Below are 21,659 nucleotides of genomic sequence, written 5' to 3'. Positions count from 1 at the left end.
TGGAACCCCCTTCTAGCTTTCCTACTCAGCTGGGAGTCTGTTGAGGATTCTCTCTCCCTCTTCTTCTGCCCCTCTGTCTACGCTCTCTCTCTCTCTCTCAAATATATAAAATTTTTAAAAAGAAAAGAGACGAAGTGCCTCATTTGTTTGGAGGTAGATGGACCTAGGCTGGAATTCCAGTTTCACAACTTACTACATTGTATTTTTGAGCAAGTTATTTAAACTCAGTTTTGGAGTCTTGATATTTTGATTTGTTCAAAGTAATAAGCAAATAATATCTATTTCGCCTGCGTTGTGAGCATTAAATGAGAACACATACCCAAAGGCTGGCAAACATCCAGCAAAGTACTTGGCACAAAGAAGGCTCTCAGAATGCCTTTCTTGCTTCCCTCCCCTTTGATGGAATACCAACTGCAGAATTCACAGCTATTATTTAGGTTCTGTGTTTTTTATTTTTGGAGAAAAGCTGAGGCTTGGTAGAACACTTAACTATGGTAAACTATTATTCTTTAATGCGATTTAATTTCTACAACCGTGTATTGTCCTGACATTCTACTTAGTAACATTTAATAGTTATTAATTGTTCTGGGATGTGGATATGAACTATGAAACAATTTTGTGTTGTGGGATCAGCTCTCATAAAGTGGGATTTGGACTGACTTCCCAGTTATCAACACAACTGTAGGGGAAAAAATATGTGTAGAGGAGAAGAGCATTTCTAACTGCTGTGTTGCTAAGTAATTTAAACAAAAATGACGTGCAAATACACGCACTGCTTTTTTTTCCCTGAGCCAAATGTTATCAGTGATCTAGTGCTCCAGGCCAGTAGCGTTTTACAACAGGTTAGCTAGCTTTTGAGGAGTCAAAGGGTAATTGCCCGAGATCCTAGGTTGATTAAGACCATGGAATCACTGAATCTCTAGAATGGGACCGGTTATTTTAAATCTCTGCTTTTAAGGTCAGGATTATGAAAGTATACGAACAAGGGGAAGGAGGGCGTGACGCCTTTCCCCCACTCCCGGGCGTTAGCCGCCGCCAACCGCCGCCGCGGCTGCACCCACGTGGCAAGGGCAGACAGCGCAGCGCCGGGCGGGGGCTGGCGGGCCGACCCCTCCCGTCGCTCTCCGGCCCTTCCCGCCGCCGGCCGGGTGCCCGCTCGGTCCTCCACCGCCAGGGGGCGGGCGCGGCTTCCCGGCGGCGGGGGCCCATTGGTCGCGGCGGGGAAGCGGGGAGGAGGCCCAGCGGCGAGCTGGCTTCCTCCAGGCCACTCGCGGGGGTGAGGGGAAGCCGGAGGAGCCCGGGAGAAAGGGGAGGAGGGCGCGGGAGGCGGCGGCGGCGGGTCCCGTCGGCCTCCGGCAGGACTGACCGCTCAGAGGCCGGAAGGCAGGCGCGAGGCCGGTGAGACGGACGGGGAGGCGGAGGGAGCCGCGGCGGAGGGCGGAGAGGGATGGTGGGCGTCTGGGGGGAGTCGGGGACCCACCGCCACCTTCATCCTCCGCTCGCGCGGCCGCCGCTGGCTGGGGGCGGGCCCCGGAGCGCGCGCCCGGGTCGTCGTGGCGCATCCCGCGGCGGGGGCGGGGTGGGGGGAGCGGGCGCAGGTAGGACCGGGGCCCCCCGAGTGCGGTTGGCCGGGGTTCGGGCCGCCGCCCCGCCGGTGCATCCCCAGCTCGCAGTCTCCCTACCCGGGTCCGCGGAGGGCGGGGCGGCGCCTGCACCTGGCGCTCGGCTGGGCGCCCCGGCCGGGCTGCACCTGGGTTCGCGCCCTGCCGGGGGCCCCGGCTCGCCGTCGGAAACCCGGGCCCAGGGCTCTACGGAGGCGGCGGCGAACTGGGTGTTGCAGTGGTCCTCTGTGGAGGGCCGTCTTGGCTCACTTGTAAAGTTTCAGCGTCTCCTAAACTGGAGGTACTTCTCATTTTTAAAATTCATCTAGCTCATGGATATTCGCTGTCATTGATGTACGTACTGTTCCTTCTTTCTTTTTCTTCCCCATTTCTTTTCTTTTTTTTGCTACTGTCCTCAAAATTCTCTACTCTGTACCACGGTTAGGGACCCTAGATCTAAATAATATAAATGACACATTGATGATTTCAGGTTGAGCTGTGTTTCTTCATCTTCTCCCCTGATCCCACTCTTTTTAAGTGTCATAAAATACAGAGCTGCTGTCTAATCGACGGAACCTTTTGTTTTTATTTTCTTAAGTCAAATATATGGATACAAGATACGATTCTAGGTAGTATTATATTGCTTACTGGGCACTGTGCTATATTCTTTCATATGCACATTTATTCTCACCAGCCAGTTCTTTTATCTTTCTTATTTTTACACATGAAAATGTGAACTCTAGAGGTAAAGTAAAGGTTGATGGTGACAGAAGATGCCAGACCCCTTGGACCCTTGACTGCCTTGCAGGTTTAGGGGTATACTGTCGGATTTACCAAGTTTTTTAAAACGTTGCTAATATTTGTACAGTGCATCATGTAGTACAAAGAGATCTCCGTTTAACTTAGAAAATAAAGTTAATAGCTTATGCTCTTGGCATCAGTTCAGGTCATATCATTAATTGTATCTCTTTCAAAAGGCCCCCAGTCTCTTGAGTTCTCTAGCTGTTTACCGAACTTACCACCACCCCGCCCCCCTTTATACAGGTGTTAGAAGCTTTCTTTCACAAATTCTATGTAGTGTGTTCTCAGCTCGCTGAAGATTAGCATTTCTTGATAGTGAGAAATGTAGAGTCCAATGCAGTGATTCTCAACCTGGGATCTATTAAAGCCGAACATAAATGTGGCTTTTTAAAAAGGCCACAGGCCACATTCCTCCAAAATCACCATGGTTGGGAGACCACTTGTGTTTCAAAAGAGAATCAAAATAAGACTGAGGCCACTGGGTTAAAGTGGCTTTCAAGATATTTTGTTATTTTGTTACAATTACAAAATTTGGATTGCTACCTTAAGTGTTGATAATTAATATTTAATAGTTGATGAAGATACATTAACAAGGAAAGGTAATTTGAGAGAGGGGCAAGAGATTGTTGAATGGCAAAAAGTTTTGGATTATCAGAGTCTTTTTTTTTTTTTTTTTGACCATCTATTTTAAATCTTAAATGGTGTTAGTGTTAAAAAATTCATTTAAAAAAATTGAAGTATCTCTTATGTGCCAGTTATTATAGGTATCATGGATACTATGAATAAGATAGGCTGGGCCTTCATAAAGCTATTTTCTTTGAGACAGTGAGTCTTTCTCTCTCACTCTCTTTTTTTTTTTTTTTTCTTCATTTTTATACCCATTTCTTAAAGTTGAAAGGTGCAAGACCCAGGAATCAACAAATTTTGGCCCTAGGTCTCATAAAAATCCAGCTAGTTCAGAACTTAGTACAGTAGCAAACATTTGTTTTGTACTTAGTGCGGAAAGATTCCTGTCTTTCTATCACACATCTGGATTTTAAGCAATACTTCTGCGTTTAGCTGCTTCATAAATGGCATTGACCAAATTATTTAATTCCACTCAGAGCCTTATTTTCTTAATTTGGGGAGATTGAGCAAGATTCCCAAGATATTTAAACTTTAAGAGGTTTCGTGACTTCTATTCTGCTTCTAAAATACAGTCAGCTGACTTTCTCTCAGAAGAGGAAATTAAATGTTCCAGTTCTTCTAAGTTTCCACTGCATACCTACTGGTATTCTTTCATTCTCTTTTTCATTGGCCTCCTCCATTTGATTAAAGCTATTCTAAGATGACTTATATTTCCCTGATTTCTAATCCAATTAATTTTTTCATCTACCCTTTATGATTTTTCTAGTCTTACTCTGGTCAGGTTTTTTTGTTTTTGTTTTTCCTGATTTCCTTCTTTAGGAAATTCATTTAACATAAAATTTACCATGTTAAGGTGTATAATTCAGTGGCTTTTAGTACATTCACAGTGGTGTGCTGGCATCACCTGTGTTTAGCTCTAAAACACTTCCATCATTGTGGAAGGAGACCTCATTTCCATTAAACAATTACTCTCCATTCCCCCTTCCCTTGAGCCCCTGGTAACCACTAGTCTGCTTTCTGTCCCTGTGGATTTACCTTTCCTGGATATTTCATATAAATGGAGGCCTAATGGTGTGCTCTCTTAGGTCTAGGTTCTTTGACTTAGCATGATGTCCATAGGACAGCAAGGAAGAGTACTTCATTCACGTTATGATTAAATGATATTCCACATATAGATGCAGTCCACATTTTGTTCATCCATTCATCCATTGATGGCCCCTGGTGAGTTTTTGTGTGCTGCAGAAAAAAAGTTAGGCGGACATCTGTAGCAGGGAGTCAGTTCCTGAATTGATTTTCATCATCAGTTTTACACAACTTCAGGCACAGTATGGTATCAGGCACATTATCGATACCATTCAGTATCTACAACTAAGTGATCATTCAGTGTGTTTTGAAGGATCAGCAAAGATGGACTTCTTCTTTGTTTCAGGAACTTTTATGCCAGAAGCTTCTTACTACCTCTTCTTTGCACATGGCTGCTGTCATTCAGCTTTTGTGGTAGAAATGGTGCACCATCCAGGACAGACAGAAAGGCTCTGCTCCTCCATTTCTTCACGTGGAAGGTTTGACCGACAGCACTATGTCTGCTCTGGGTCAGTTAAATTCGCAGACTATTTAAAGACAGTCTTAGGGGCGCCTGGGTGGCTCAGTGGGTTAAGCCTCTGCCTTTGGCTCAGGTCATGATCCCAGAGTCCTGGGATGGAGCCCCACATCGGGCTCTCGCTTGGCAGGGAGCCTGCTTCCCCCCTCTCTCTGCCTGCCTCTCTGCCTACTTGTGATCTGTCAAATAAATAAATAAAATCTTAAAAAAAAAAAAAAATACCATCAGTGCAGCAGCTCTGTGGGGGAATTCTTAAACATTCATTCAGAATAGGAACTTGTGACTTCTCATCCGATACAATGTAAAATAGTTTTAGGAGATGAAGATAGTTACACTGTGTGGAAATCTGTGCCTTTCTCTAATCTTTTTTGTTGTTGCAGTTTGTGACCTGGACATTTCTTTACCCTACATATGTGGAACTTCTTACAGTTAAAATGTATTTCATTTTTATTTCTGCCATTGTTTTCAATGATACCTGTTTCCGTCTGTCCCTCTTTCTTTTCCAGGGTGGTAAGGTGTAGGATTAAGTGGTTTACATTACAGCTGTTTAATCCACAGTTGTAGAACTCTGAGGGAGCTGGCAGAACTAAATGTCATTTTGTTTTCTGTTTTTGGCATGTTGGTGCTCTCAGTTACAGAAATCTGATCACTGTTTAATTTTTTCCATTGGATTATAGCTTTTTAAGGAAATTCTGCTTTGGTAGGTGAGGAGAAAGTGCAAGAAAACATTTGGGTAATTTTGAATCTAATACTGTTGTAACCATTGCAAATGAGAGTTCTCTTTGCTCTATTCCTCAATACATTATCTCCAGATTTATTCACTGCCCGCCTTTCCCTCCTCACCCCAACAGGAGACCTGGCCCAGAGTCAGGCTGATTTCCATTCATTGTTAAGGAAAGAATGAAATTCTTGTTTTATGAGTTTTACCTTTGGGCTTTTGTGGCCTAGATCTGCCTCACCCCCTGCTCCCATCTCCAGACTTCTCTGTGTGTTTGGGTTGCTGTACTATAGATCTGAAGTTCTCAGATCCAAGTGAGAGTGAGAACCACCTGGGGAGCTCATTAACATGCAGGAGTTTTAATCCTCCTAGGGATTCTGGGCTCAGGAATTTGCATTTTAAAAAGCCCACCAATAATGGTGGCGTCCATGCTGTGAGTTACATTGTAGTTAGGGCTTCAAAGAAGGAGATATGCTGTTTCATTGAGCCTAAGATATTTGTAAGGTACACCATTATTTTATATACTACTGTGGGGGAAAATGTGGTTGTAAACCTCATCCCAGTTTGAGACACGTTATAATGAGGGAAGTAGTGTGTACCTCGGAATCAATAAAACCATCTCAGGTGCCCCAGGAACCACAGGCCCCTGTTAAAGTAAAATGATTAGTATGAGTCATAGAAGCCATGAGATACAAGAATTACAGTGTAGCATTTCTTCAGATCTTTTACCATGTAAAGTATTTGTTTACAATACAATTTAATGTAAGGTGTCCTTACCTGACATTTATCTGTAATGAAGATTATACTGATGACTTGTTTTAAAAGGCAGGCTAGCTGGTTGGAAGGGTGTAATGCATTCCAGTATGGCCCCGTATCATTTTCCCCCTATCCATTTCCAGTCCATTTATATGTTGGTAGTTCAGCTCAGACAGAAGTCTTATTTCTGGTTTTTTGGTACATCAGTGATTTCCATTTTGTAATTCTAAATCACTGTGATATTAACGTAATGTCACGTTGACATCATGGGTAGCTTGATTGTTTGATTTCTTTCTTATTAGCCTTTTTCTGTTAGAGGCCCTGCCCCTCATTAATGCCAGCAGCTGGTAATATCCGTGTAGACCAGCCATCCACTGTCCTGTCCTCAGTGGTTACAGGGTATCGTGGTAATAATCAGAGTAAACAGCACTTTTTCTCTGAGAAAACCTGGACCCTGGCTGCCAGCTCAAGAAGTGCCTTCGTGGCGTTTGAGGTACTGAGTGACAGCGCCTGTGGGTTCGAACAACTCTTTCTCCGCTCATGAGAATTCAGCGAAGAACAGCCCCACGCCGTGCTTCCTTCAATGGTATCATCTTCGAAAAGGAAATATTTTTGTCAGGAAAAAGTCGGTTAGCCCTGTTAGATTTGGGAGGGGAAGCAGAACACGTGTCCATTCAGTTTTTAATCACCCGAAGTATTCACAGAAAACCTGCTTTAAAAGCTTGTTGAACAACTGAAATATTTCTGAAATCTGACACCTCAGAGTTCTGAAGAGGTAAGAACCTTAGGTGTCTGCTAATTCACCTTGGTTGATGGAGTTGTACTAGGGAGTTCTTAAAGTTGGGATGAATCATGTTGAAATATGTCTGCTCTTGGGAAGTAGCGTGGGTGGTCTGCCAAGTATGCAAGTATGGTTGCTTCTCCCTCTGTCTTTGGGGTGAAGTTAGTCTAGGAGAGGCACCTGCCTGATTTTACTTCGCAGGGACCTTTCACCTTTTTTTTTTTTTTTTTAAGATTTTTTTTATTTGACACAGAGAGAGATAGAGATCACAAATAGAGAGGCAGGCAGAGAGAGAGAGTAGGGAGCAGACTCCCTGCTGAGCAGAGAGCCCAATGCAGGACTCGATCCCAGGACCCTGAGATCATGACCTGAGCCGAAGGCAGAGGTTTAACCCACTGAGCCGGCCAGGTACCCCACCCTTTCGTTTTAGTTAAGTGGAGAGACAGGATGATATTTACGCCGTACTTCTCTTTGTAAACTACATGAGAATACCGCCCCCTCCCTTACGTGTAGCGTACTTTTGTTTTCAGGGTTTGCTCATTTCTCTCTTTAACTGCTCTAGGACTGAAAATGTAATCTCCTGTGGTGTGATTTAGAGCAAGCCTGTGGTCGGTCTGGGTTCTCTAGAGATACTGCACTGAGAGGAGATACGGTATCTGAGATTGATGGACAATCATAAGGAATTCTCTGCCTCAGTTGCGTTGTGGAGGCTGAGAAGTCCCCGGCAGCTGGGGGAGCCAATGACGTTCTTCCATCCAGAGAACCGGGAGAGCTGGTGTGTAAGTTTTGGGGTGTAAGTCAAAGGCCGCTGAAGGTGATGTTCCGGGTAGCAGGCTGTGAGCAGAGAGACCAAATTCCCCCCACTCAGATTTCTGGTTTCTGTTCAGGCAGCCAATTGGATGAGGCCCATTTGTACTGGGGAGAGCGAACTGCTTTACTCAGGTATCAGGCTCAGCCAGAAACACCCTCACAGACAATCGCACAATAACGTTGAGCAGATATCTGGGTGTTCCGTGGCCCAGTCAAGTTGACACAAACAATTAGCCATCCCAGGGCCTAAATGTACTTCTGTCTATCTGCTTGCCCTGACCTTTGTTTTTCTCTGTCCTCTTGAAAAGCTCTAGGTCGCGTGAGTGTTAACAGTCCTCTGAACTTCCCTCATTGGTGCCTGTGACAGTGCCATTTGACCAGAACCGAGTTAAATTTGGGTTGGATTAAGAGATAGTTTCTTTGTGTTTGTGGAGAATGACTTACAGTACTTTCTCCCAGTTTAGTTGATTGCCGTTTGTTAGTACGACATCGGTGGGTGTTTCTGTCTGCTTCATTTTCTTCTTTTCTGTCTTCAAGGGGTGTTCTCACACATGTGCTTAATCATTCTGACGAATGTCGCATCTCTGGAGTGGCTAGTTGGCAGCCCAGGTTGGCAATTCCCAGAGCAGTTTGCAAAAGCCACATTGATAGGCGTGGAGTTTTGACAGCAAGTTGCTTCTATTAGAACATGTCAGCGAGCTGCTGAGGTGCGAGAAGCGTGTTTGTGGTATCAGCTTCTTACTCAGCCTTCATGTGTCTTGAGACCAATCCCTTGACCTCATCTGTAATGCCATCGAAACACACTACACCTAGGGGGCTGCTGGAAAGATTACATAAAATAAGCATGTGTACGAAAAACACTGCCGAATGCATTATTACCTAGTTTATTTTAATTGGCAAGACCTTCCCCTCCTGGTAAATAATTGCTATTATGGCTTAATTTATTGATATAAAATGGTCTTGTCATTCACCTGTTGTAATTCAAGTCTGCTTCTCAAGGAGAGAATGAAAGTACCACTTGGCTTGTGTTTTTATCTGTTGATCTCAAATTGATTGATTCTAGGCTGAGGCCTGTTGATGCAGGCCTCATTTTAATAAAACTTGACCAGATTAGAGCAAAGTCAGTCGTTGGGTTAAAGGAAATGTTTAAATGACAAGGAATTCAAAGAAATTCAGGATGTCGGTCTGAGATCCTAATGTGGGACTTGTTCTGTAGTCTGGGTCGCAGACTTACTATTCTGTTGGCCCAGGGCACCGTGGCGGCCCATCCTTGCAGTGGACTTTCAGGTGATTGTGCACTTCTACACATTAGCCACCTGACAGGGTTTGAACATTTATTTTAAACACTGAAATTTGTTTTGACTGATGCTACACTCTTGGGCAGCAAAGGTGCTATCAAAGGTTTTTGGGGTTTTGTTCCTTTTTTAGTGTATCCTGCAAGTGTTCTGCCTGCCACCAGTATTCTGGTTTGGAAAATAGCTCTAATTTTTTTTTTTAAAGGTTTTATTTTATTTACAGACAGAGATGACAAGTAGGCAGAGAGGCAGGCAGAGAGAGGGAGTGGGGGAAACAGGCTCCCCTCTGAGCAGAGAGCCCAATGTGATGCGGGGCTGGATCCCAGGACTCTGGGATCATGACTTGAGCTGAAGGCAGAGGCTTTAACCTGCTGAGCCACCCAGGTGCCCGAATAGCTCTAATTTTTAATGAGTGTATCAGAAAACCTATAAATTCTTTCACCTGTTGCTTATGGATTAAAGAGCTGTGAATTTCTGTCGAAGGACTTTTTACCCTTTTGCTGTTGTGTTAATTTTCTGTGAAGCTGTTTTATCCCTGCTTGATCATTGGAGGTTCAGCCCGAGGTTTATGCCAAGTATATTCCACTAAATTCCTTCTTTTTCTCCTTGAGATGATTATATGTAATGATTTTCTTTGTTTTTAAATATCATCCTAAGAAGAGAAGTTAGGAATGACTTGGAATTAGCGTGCTGTGAACATGTTCCTTGATTTGCTCTCAGATATATCCAGTACTTTTCCCTTATGCTGGCTGATCTGCACTCTTGCATCAAGAATTTGTCGTAAGCAAATGAATTAAAAATGTGTTATGACTGAGATTTTATGAAATGTTCTCTCAGAAATTAGTGGAAAGCATGAATTCCTCTAGACATTTATAGTTGCTTTCGTGGTCCTAGCAGTATCAGTGTAGAAGCGGGCTAGCGGGACAGTGTGGTTAGGGCGCGGGCTGGTGAGGCCCTCGGGCTGGTGAGGTACAGGGTACAGGGTGTGGCCTCCTCAGCAGGGAATGGAAAGAGTGAAAAAGAACAGCATGCTTCTGGCCAACCGCTTATCCTGCTTCCAGAAAACTTTTCTAGGCCACATGCAGAGAAGAGCGAAGTTATTTTGGAATATTAACTGGGAGGAAAGGTCTGTGTGTGCTGTGAGCGTAGTCTTCCATTTTGCTGGACGTCAAAGGAGAATTTGAAACCAGTCAGGGATTTCATTTGAAAAGCCAAGGATTTTTTTTTTTCCTTTTCTGCTTTTATGTGATGACTTGCGGATACTTTAATATCTGTTGTTCTCTTTTGGTATTTCTCTAGCCTGTGGATAAGTAGTTAGCTTAAATAGGTTGATAACGCTGGCTTTTCGTATTCTGTTCAGATAACTAGCAGAGGAAAAGAAATCAATAATGCTGCATTCTCTGTTAGTTTAAATGTTGGTATTTTCTTGAGGGTAAATCGGGCAGAAGGAGGGAGCTCTCCTTGAGAGCACTGGCCCCTGGGCGCTCACCACCCCCACCCTGGCCTGGCTCTTACTGGTGAATGAACAAACTGGGTGTCTCACTCCCTTTCTGCCTTTCTGTGCCCTTCAGGGATGCGCTGCTATTCTTATTTAAAACATTGTGTCATTTACTAGATCAGGCATCAACATTGGAACATCAGAATCAAATACAGTCAGTCTAAAACAAAGGTATCAGATTCATTCATCAAAACTTTCTTTTGAATTCCTCTCCTGATGGGTAGGTGGAGTAGGTGGAGTAGAGGGAGAGAGAGAAGGAGAGAGACCGGGAGAGACCGCTGTCTAGTTCAGCCTGAGCATGAATTTCCTGTCAAACTCATTCACTTGCTTTTTTGTTTTCTTTTTAAAATTTCACCTGTCTGGAGTTACTTCCTAGGAGGGAAACACACATAGACAAAGATTTTTTTTTTCCAGCATCTTTTTCTTGTTGTTCGTAGAATAATATTAGAGAATAGTTTCTTTATTTGATGTGTAGCATACACTGTCAATAATGGTAATTACCAGAATATTTAAAATTGTAATCCTGTACTTTTGAATATATTCTTTTACAAACTTAAATTGAAACCATGAAGAGGAAAAGGATCCTGGTATTAAAATAAACCTTTGCTGTAAAGTCCTTGTCATAGTGCCCCTGAATTCTGTTGTACGAAAAATGAAGTAGCATCGTAGACTGAGGCGAGCCCGAGAGGGGGAGCCAGCAGACCTGCGTCCCAGGCCCATTTCTTCCAGTAACGGGTTCCACGCCTGGACGAGCAGCGTCACCTCTTTCGACCTCACCTGCAAACTGGAAGTCTGGGACTCAGTATCCAAAGTTCTTTATAAGTGCAAAATTACTGAGAGTAATAAGGGGCATTATCTTCCATTCACATGCTTGATGGCAGGATTTCTCACAGCTCTTCACCAAAGTTAGGGAGCTGGAGACACAATGGTCTAAAACATGGACCCTGCTCTCAGGAGCTTTGTGTCCCAGTGGAAGGAGCCAGGCCCCATGTCCGTACTGGTAGAAAACTTAGAAATGTCATGACATTTGTCTAATTAGCTTATTATCTATACTTCAAATCCAACTCAATCTTAGGCAGGAATGCTCATTCTAGACCTAATGATGTTTGCCTTTTCTTTTGATTTTAGGAGGTTGTTTAATGAAAAGTGCCATAGACTGAAAAACGAAACATGAGGGTAGCAGGTAAGATATTTAATTCAGTAGAAAAAGTTTTATTTTTTGCATAACTTTTTTATTTAAATGGCTAATGGAGAGAGTAAATAATCTTTTTCTAAATTAAGAACAAAGCTGATAAATATAACAGACTAAATCACTACTTCACCTCCTTTTTTATGTAGTCAATACATCACAAATTGGACAAACTTCACAAAATTTTTTTAAGTTATGGCTTTAATGTTTGTGTTCTTGCACATTAAGTTTATTTGCCTAATAGAATAAAATGCCCGTATAAATAACAATTTTGATAACCTAGTGAGACTGATTTTTTCGTTTTGCTAAATTCTAGCTTTTTGAGAGAAAGAAATCATGAAGTTTAAAAGCCTACATCTTTTCTGTATATGTACTTAAATAGAAACTAGTGTACATGAACAATTCAGTAAAATGTTTGTTTGCTTAAGGGAATATTTGCTGGTTCGAGTTCAATCTGCATAAGGGAGGTTATGTGTAAGAACATCTGTTCCTTAGGCAGCATATTGAGGAAATTGCAAAACACAGCTTGATGTTCATAGTATTAAGGTAACGATCTTTAAACATTATAAAAGGATGCATAAATAACGGGAGAGGCTGATGACCTCTTCCTGCCTTGATCATGAAAAAGTGCGTGTTCTCCTGGCCCTGCCTGTCCTTCAGCACAGCCAAGACCCTAGAGGAAAGGCACACTTTACCTAGAAATTTCTACTACATGTTTTGCCAACATAGAAGGTAACTTATAATTTCTCAAAAGCCAGATAGTCTTTCTTGTAATTATCATCTTCTCACCAGCAAGCCAAGTTATTTTCCTATGGGGGGAGCATCTCTTAGAAGTCTCTAAAGTCCGGGTGGGTGAACAAACGAGGCTGTGTGCTTCCATCCTTTTGTAGAATCAGGTGCAGGTGATCCAACATCATGCTCATTAAGCAGAGATACCCGGGTTCATAGATGGCCTTGTGGAAATTTAGAAATCTGGACCCTTTGGTCATGAACTTACAAAACTATCCTTTTTTGAGTAGCTCTTTAGTTGTTGAAGGAAAATATTCCCAGAAACTAAAAGCTTGTTTTTGGTTTAAAAAATGTATTACAGTGTTTTGTTTTGTTTTGTTTTTTTAATGATCTTCGAATACGGCAAGACTGACTATTGATGGTCACATGTCTTCACATTATTTTTAAAAAGTACATTAATTAAACATGGTGATTGAAATAATCAAAGCAAGTTTTCTCTTCCTCATGTAATTCTACATTCATTCTTGTTGAAGTTAAATTTTCATTTGGTTCCTTTCTCCAATTCTGGCCATTAATTCCAAGGTTAATTGATAAATAATTATTCACTGAGTACTTATTTTATGTTTGACACTGTTCCTAGTGTAGGTCTTGAAGGGATTGGTTTTGATGAGCAAAGAGAGAAGATTAGCTGTTAATTTATTGCCTTTAGTGTGATTAATCTCTTCTAATTTAAGAAAATCTGGTTGCTTTGAAATACTCTTATAGCCTTTATTTTAACAGTAAGGCAATAGAGTCTAAAGAGTATGCTTTTTGGTTTGTGAAAAATAAGGATACACTCAGATTAGTGCAGTCCATGGCTAGAAGGAAGAGAGAATCTTACAGAAAGTTAAGAATGGGGGGACTGTGGTGTGGTATGGTCAGGCCCCTTTATGTCCAGAGTTGGACGGTGACTAGCTCTGGAGGAGACTTCTATGTAACGGAAGTTCTAGAACTCTACCAGTGTGGAGGTGCTAGTCTGTGCTAGTCTTCACCTGCCTGCTCCTCTCTGGGACCATCTGTTTATTCTGTTACCAGCACATTTCTCCATCTCGAACTTCTCCCTGCCTTAGAGCTTTTATACCCTCCTAGTTCCTCTGATAGTCTGCTGTCAGTGACTAGGTCTTGGTTGAAGACTCCCTTCCGCTACTAACTAGTTATGTGACCTTATGCAAGTGACCTAAAAATTTTCAGCCTTGATTTCTTTTCTGTAAAATAAAAATGATACCTTGAAGAGCTGTGTAACTGCAATTGTGCTTTTATAGCATTTAGCTCTATGGAAGGCACTCAATAAATGGTGTGTGTGTGTGTTGTATATGTGGATGTATATATGTACATGTGCGTGTATCTGATGTCTGGTGTATATAGCTTGTCTAGTGTAGGCTCAGGTCTCACTTGGTATTGAATTTAGTCTAGAACTTTGATGTATTATAACCTTGATATTTTATTCATTTTAATATTTTAATCTTAAACAGTAATGGTTTCATGTATTTGTGGTAAGGGACAGGGAAAAGCTATCTTTGTTTGCACATGCTCGTGTTTGCTAGGAAATGAGTGGTGAAGACTCATGTGATACACAGTCTTCAAGCCTTTGGTCGTAAGTGATCACGAAGCAATGTGTCACCTCTCACCATTCATCTGTTTAGCAAACACTTGGTGAGAGTGCGACTGTGTCCAGGCCCTCTGCTAGATCCTTGGGGGTAAGAGCTCAAAGCCTGTTGGTATTTCGCTCTCTTCTGCACTAAACATGTAAGCAACTTGTAGTTGCTTTTGAAAATAAGTGATTTTTGGAGGGGAGAAGGTCGAAGCAGGCGGTGTGGGAGTTGATTCGGTTAGTAATGAGCTTCTTCCCCGCCGTCTCATTTCTGTGTTTTTGGAGCGTTTCTAAATAGAAACAAGGAGTTGCGTGAAACCAGCACTTCTCAGTGTCGCCGGCCCTTGGCGAGCATCAGTAGGCCAGTTTCTTCCTGCTCCTTGAAGGATGTCGTCCTAGTTGTTTCAGGTTAGGAAATTAGAACGAACATACAGTACTTCTTTACTCTTCCTTACCTACGGAGTTGAATTTTGGCAGTGTTTTAGGGGAATGTGGTAATTTGGTGTCAGAATGGAGCACCGGGCCCTGTCAGGATCCCTGGATCCTGGGCCTTCTGCTGCTGCTGCGTTATTTGTTATCATGTGCAGTTGCCTGATCTCTGGACTTTTGTGTCCTTAAGAGTGGAGAGATGCCTGTTGATCCCACCTACCTATTCTAGATCAATAAAAAGTAAAATTTTGGTAAGAGAGGGCAATGGAGATGGTACAGGCAAATATTAGTATTGTTCCTGAATAATTAATGAGATGCTCTGCGATTCTAGGGGAAGGAGGAGGATGTTTCTTCCTGTCATTTTCCATTTCCTTTCCTGTCTTACACTTTTTTTTTCTTTCCTAGATTTGCCTAGCTGTGGGAACAAAAGACTAGTCATCAGTTCCTGTTACGCAGTCAATTAGCTGGCAGTGGGCAGTGCTAACTCTGTAGGGCGCTCAGAAATGGTTAAAGATGGGAAGGTCTGAAAGTCTACGAGTGTGTCTTGATGGAGCGTATCATGTAACTGCACTATGAAGCGTAGGTGACAGGTGCCAGATGAAGTCCTCTGGGATTCGGGGAGGCTAAGTAGAAGGTTGGGTACTCTTGTGCGCCATCCCTGCAGCACTTGTTGGCTAAGAGGCAGGTGTTGTGGTGATAGGACAGTAAACCTGTTTCCTTGCACTCAAGAGTTCCTTCCTTAGCATCACGGTTGTTGCCATGGCAGCTCCACAGTGTCCAGTGTTTTTGCGTTACCCCTGTAGAGCATTGCCTTTAAATTTGGAAAGGATTAAGACTGCAGCTGGTGATGGTGTTCCATTTGCCATGGAACTTTGGTGTGGTCAGCCGGCCCTTGAGAGCAGGTTTGGTTTGGTGGTGGTGGTGGTGGTGGTGTGGTTTTGTTTTCTTCAGGGGAAAACGAGGCAGATGAGTCAAGCAGTCCTGTGTTTGGGCTGCTGGCCAATCTGACAATTCTTTGATCAGGAAAATCCTCCCTGACCCTGATGGGTGGTTGGTACAGTTTGTGTTGTAACTCCAGTAAAACTAAGATCTAATAGATAAAATTTATTAGTTTTAAGAAATTTTTTATAAACTTAATTTTTTTATGAAAATGCATTCATAAAAGTTGTGTAGTCTCACAAGCTCATGCTGAATTATTTCTGCCCTTTTCTAGGTGCTGCGAAGTTGGTGGTAGCTGTGGCAGTATTTTTACTGACATTTTATGTTATTTCTCAAGTATTTGAAATAAAAATGGATGCAAGTTTAGGAAATCTATTTGGTAAGTTCCATTTTTTCTGCCTTTCGTAAGTCTTACTTTTGATTGGTTGTCTATACATGTTTACCAGTTATCAGTTTTGAGTCACTCTGCTGTTTAGTCTGTCTAGAAAAGAAAATGTAATTATATCAATAAGTGTGACCCATTAGAATATTCTGGAATATACAATAGGAAGTCTTAAAATTAATTCGGTATAAAGCATGAATCTTATATTCAACGTTCTGAGTAGATTTAATGGGGTCTATTTCATTCATGCCTAGGACATTAATCATGGCATTCTAAATGAATATTCTGGAAGATAACACGCACTATTCAAGTCGGGTGCTAGAAAACTTGGAACCAAATCTAGCTGTCACCTCGCAAGTGGAGTCATGATAATGCATTTTAAATACCAGCCATAGAAATCCATCTTGCTTTCTTACCTTTATTTCCTCCTGCATCATTTTTCTCTCTTTACCAATTTATTTAATGCTCTATTATAAACATACCATTGTAAGCTACTTTAACTCAGTTTTTAAATAAAATTCTTAAGTTAGAAAAAGAAATTAACTTTTGAAACATTTGAATAAGGTTTGGTTGAAGCATTGTTTAAGATATTAAAAAATTATGCATGAAAAGTGAGAATATGAAACCTAGAAACAGTATTTTGACCCATGAGTCAGAAATCTTTTGGAACCACTTTGAGATCTCTGGCATAGTGAGTTTTGCTTTCCATAAATTAGTATTTGGAAAGGATCCCAAAACCTCGTTCACTTCTTCTCACATCTAGTTTCAAGACTCCCATGAACCGGTGGTCCTCTAGCTTTAGGGTCAAAGGAATCTCCCTGGGATTTCGGTATGCAGACTTGGATTCAGTGTCTGTGATGGGGCCTGAGAGTCTGTATTTCTAACAAGCTCCCAGGTGATGCTGAGGTTTCTACTCCCACATAACATACTGAGTATCAAGGCTGTAGACAATTCTGTTGTGTAATCATCAGTTTCTGTATAAACATTTTCAGGTGACTTTTCTTGGAATAACTACTTAAAAGTACTTTTTATATTGCACCGAATTCTGTCTTTTATACTCCCCGATAGTATCAGTGCACTGACCTTCTGTCTCCTGGGGTGCTCTTCCATATTGATGAGCTCTCAAATAGTTAAACCGCAGTCATCCTCCTTCAGTCCATCTTTTTTTGTAAGTTTTCATCTTCTCCAATTATGGAATTACCCATTTTGAACCCTTTCTCTCAGTGTACTGGCTATTTTCCTCCTGAACCATCTGTTTTTCAACACCCATTTAAATATGTATCCAGAAGGGGCGCCTGGGTGGCTCAGTTGGTTAAGCATCTGACTCTTGATTTTGGCTCAGGTCATGATCTCAGGGTCGTGAGATCCAGCCCCCTGTCAGGCTCCACACTGGGCATGGTACCTGCTTAAGATTCTCTCTCTTCCTCTCCCTCTATCCACCCCCCTTAAAAAAAAAAAAAAAAAAAAAATCTATCTCCCTGTCTATCTCTAGGATCCAGCATTGAGCAGTCATTACAAAGTACAGTGACATTTGACTTTTGCCTACTTCTGTTGCTCTGAAGAGGCCAGTCTGGTGTCCTTTGAGGGCACAGCTGGTTCAGTTGAATAATGGGGCGGAAAAACCCTGAAGGCATAGAGGACTTGTTCAGGGTCACTGGTGAAACAATGTGTATGGCCAGGTCAGCTAAGAAAGATTGATGGTAAGGGAAGAAGATTATGGAGTGGTAGCTTGAGGCAGAAGCACGTTGAATGTTTTTTTCTATTTTGAAGTAATATAGAGACTCACTTGTCTGTAGGCTTTGGGCAAACATTCAGGGAATTACATGTCCATGGATGAGACTAAACAAATAAGAAACAGTCCTTGAAAGAAGGGAGGCAGTGAGGAATTTGAGAGGCAAAGTGGGAGGCTTGGGGGGTAGGGAAGGAAAAAATGAAACAAGATGGGATCAGCAGGGAGACAAACTGTAAGAGATTCTTCCTCTCACAAACAAACTGAGGGTTCCTGGGAGCTGTGGGGGGTGGGTAGGGAGAGGGTGGTTGGGTTATGGACATTGGGGAAGGTATGTGCTATGGTGAGTGCTGGGAAGTGCGTAGTAAGCCTGATGATTCACAGACCTGTACCCCTAGGGCAAATAATACATTATATGTTAATTAAAAAAATTTAAAAAAGAAAAAAAAAAAAGAAGGAAGACAATGGGACCATTGGTGCATATTAAAAAATCTACTTTGAGAAAAGGCCCACTGTTTTCAGAGAAGAGTCTCGGGTGAAGCTCCAGCCAGCGCTTGCCCTAGTTTGGCTCTTCATCTCCAGTCCAGACCCTCTGGTGAAACATCACAGGGACGTTCCATGTCTGTGTCTCGTCCGTGGTATCTGCCTGTTTCATCGCTGCCAGAGCAGTTCTCTTAACCGTCCTGAACCTTTAGCACTTCCGACGACTGGAGAGTAAAATCAGAGTCTCTGCTTAGGATGTCGCACCCTCAACCTGCCTCAGCCCTTCTCACCTGTTCTCTGTCCCTCCCCTCCTCACCCCGTGCCTCTCACTCCCTGCGCCACGGGTCAGCACAGTGTCCGTAGACACACACCCCGGCCTTGCTTCTGCCTGTTCCCCACACCGCCCATCTTTCTCAGCACCCCCCCTTCCTCCGTTAATCCTTCTCCTCTCTCAGAGCTGCATAAATGCCCCTTTTGAGATAAATTAGATTTGAATCTCCCTCTTTTCCTATTAGAATGTGTAACTTCTTTTTTGAACTGTTAGTTCCTAATGCATAGTATTTATGTCTCAATTCGGCACTGATTTTATTCTGCCTTACGTAGAATAATGTCATTTTTTTTCCATGTATCTGTTTACCCTTCTTAGAGAATGACTCTTAAGGGCAGTTAACACCTTGGTACTTTACCCGGCTCTCGTGCTGGGCTGTGCACGTAGATGGTACATGCTGATCGAATGGAAAATGAATGTAGTTTTTTTGAGGATTTTTATTTGAGGATTAGGATTTTTACGTGGGGAGGAACAGTATTTCCAAAGTGGGATTCATTTAAGACTATAATAGTTGAAAAGCCTCTGGTAGTCAGCTATGAACAGAGACTGAGCTACTTAACTAGGATAGTTATCTCTTAATTTTCATTTTGATTTTTCCTAATTTTGGGAATCTGTAAGGTTTTATTGTGTGTTTTAGGTAGTGGATTTGCACTTTCTTAGGTCAGATGGCTTATTTTGGTATCATAGCTGAAGTCATACACTGTATCCACAAAACCTTACTGGATTCCAATTTATTGAGTTGTTGAAAATTTAATTTGTTATATTTTAATTCTCATCATAGAATTAATTGAGCAAAGATGGAGATAGGGTTGTCTTTGCCATTTGCTTGGCATCGAACTCAGTTTACCAAAGGATGATTGATAAGTTTAACTCAACATTAGAATTGTTTCTATAATCCGTATACTGGTGGGTCTGCCCCTCCCGTGAGGTGAACTATAATAGTTCTTTTGGTGGTGAATTTTTCCTTTTTTTTCCTCCCTGTGTGGATATAATAGCTTACTTGATAGTTTTATAAATTTAGATTCAGGTTGATTGGATGTGCTGTTATAGAAAAAATGAACTTAATTCTAGAATGGAAGAATGAAAAGTGTTGCTCACAATTAGTTGAGATTACTAAAATACATTATGATTTTTTAAAAAACAAGTTTTTCACACAACTTTTTGAGATAATTGTGGGTAGATGCACATGCATTCGTGAGAAGTAATACGTAGCGATCCTGCCTAGGATCTTACATAGTTTCTCATATTGGTGACATCTAGCAAACAAGCGATCTACAATGTCACAACCAAGATATCAATGTGGAAACAACATGTGAGTTTTAGTAATGATTGCATTTTTTTTTAAAGATTTTATTTATTTATTTGACAGAAATCACAAGTAGACAGAGAGGCAGGCAGAGAGAGAGGAAGGAAAGCAGGCTCCCCGCTGAGCAGAGAGCCCGACGCGGGGCTCGATCCCAGGACCCTGGGATCGTGACCCAGGCCGAAGGCAGAGGCTTAACCCACTGAGCCACCCAGGTGCCCCAATGATTGCATTTTAACAGTGTTAATATTCAACATAGATATTTAACAACTAGTGAATGTATTAAACACATTCCGAATTATTTTTGTGTATATATAACTAGAGTACTTACTGTTCTATTGAAGTTCCGTTGAGTTGATTTATCTTTACCTTTTCAGATTTAAACCATTGAAGTGGTATAAACCTCAATTACTTGACATTATTAAAAACTAAAGTATGAAATCGTCCCAATTTCTGTAGCTTGACTTGTTGAACAGCATTCATTGATGAAACCCAAATCTGAAAAGAAAATTCTAAGTGAATTCATTTTCTCAGCTTATCCGATTAGGAGTAGATAATAATGATTAAGCCATTAACCTTTTTCTTGAAGAAAGTAAGTGTTCAGATTCTACTTGATATGTTACTTATTTCACAGATATTGGAGACCTTTGTTTTTCAGTCATTTTAAATTATTTTTTAAGAATTGTTCAGTGATCATATAAGTTGTAAAAACAACCGGTAATTAAAATTAAATTCAGTTAATGTAAAAAATTCAGCAGTGAGTTTCTTTAGCTTTCCAAAGATACCTTATATCTTAACCATATAAAAGTTCAGTTTATCTTGATGCAATTTAATCTTGAATTATTTATGATAAATTTTCCACATTAAAAATAAAATGCTGCCTGGCTGTTTATTTTCTTAAAATATAAAATTTTTAAACTTAAAGAAATGCAAACCAAATTAAAAAATGTTTATTATTGTTCCTTAAGGTGAAAAGTTGTATGTATTGAAAGAAATTAAGAATTAAAGCTGTCAAGGTAGTTGGAGGAATACAAGTTGCAGGGAAGGAGGGATTTTTGCTGACATGCTGTGCTTGTGCTCTAATGTGGAGAACATCCTGTTTTATTTGTGAAAATTGACCCGTTTGGCTCTCAGGTGTTAAAATTCTCAGACTTGCAAGCTTAGTAGAGGGCTTTTGGTTTTGATAAAAGATAAAAATTAGTTTTCATCTGGTCTGGAAAGAACAGTCTTTCCAAGAGTTGTTTGGTATTTAAAGATTTTATTTATTTATTTATTTATTGAAAGAGAGAGAGAGCGCGCGTGTGCAGTCGAGTGGCGGAGGTACAGAGGGAGAAAGAGGGAATCTCAGGAGGACTTGAGCTGAGTGTGGAGCCCAGCGGGGCTTGGTCTCAGGAGATCGTCGATGCCCTGAGCTGAAATCAAGATTTGGGTGCCTACCTGACTGAGCCACCCAAGTTCCCCTGTTTTTTTGTTTTGTTTTGTTTTGTTTTTTTTAAACCTTTAGCATCTTTTCTCTTTACTCTTACACAAAGTAAATGGAGGTGAAGTTATGTATTTAAAAAGCCTGATGATTAAGAAACTGGTTTTCCCTAAATCCTATCCCAGTAACATTTTTTGAATTAAATAGCATTTATCCCTCTCTCTCTTTTTTTTTTTAATCTCAAATTTTACAAGCAAACTAGTTTGACCATGTTACAGGCTCATCCCTGACTTTTCTTCTACCTCCCTTTGCTCAGCCACACTCTTCTCTGGGCATTAGTTGATTATTGATGTCTCTAAATTCTGTCCTCAGCCCCCTGACTTTAAATCCAGTGACTTCTCTGGGTAGCCTTATTCTTTGTCAACTTTTCTGTTGGTATCTTCATCCCAGATCTCATTTAGAGCTGGGTTTGAGACTTTCCCACTTGGATCTTCTCCAAGTATCTAAAATTGACAGGGCCAACACAGACTCTTTCCCTACCCCTATCTCCTCACTAAGCTATGAGCATCTGAGTGCAGACATGGTGTTTTTATTCATTGGTTTATGTGAAT

At 41.5% G+C, this 21,659-nt stretch overlaps 1 protein-coding gene across 1 annotated transcript in view; it reads left to right on the top strand.

The window, feature by feature from the left end:
* The first annotated feature begins 1,316 nt into the window (after nucleotides 1-1,316).
* Nucleotides 1,317-21,659, top strand: part of FAM3C (FAM3 metabolism regulating signaling molecule C) — a 51,135-nt gene continuing 30,792 nt past the window's right edge. Inside the window, exons 1-3 of the mRNA XM_044246454.1 lie at nucleotides 1,317-1,398; nucleotides 11,616-11,670; nucleotides 15,678-15,782. Of these exons, the coding sequence (XP_044102389.1) occupies nucleotides 11,658-11,670; nucleotides 15,678-15,782 (118 nt within the window). The 5' untranslated portion in view covers nucleotides 1,317-1,398; nucleotides 11,616-11,657. The remainder of the gene's footprint in view (nucleotides 1,399-11,615; nucleotides 11,671-15,677; nucleotides 15,783-21,659) is intronic.

This window comes from Neovison vison, chromosome 4 (assembly GCF_020171115.1).
Source record: "Neovison vison isolate M4711 chromosome 4, ASM_NN_V1, whole genome shotgun sequence".
Lineage (NCBI taxonomy): Eukaryota > Metazoa > Chordata > Mammalia > Carnivora > Mustelidae > Neogale > Neogale vison.
The sequence above is the reverse complement of the archived record's forward strand: the minus strand, read 5'-3'. Positions and strand labels throughout refer to the sequence as shown.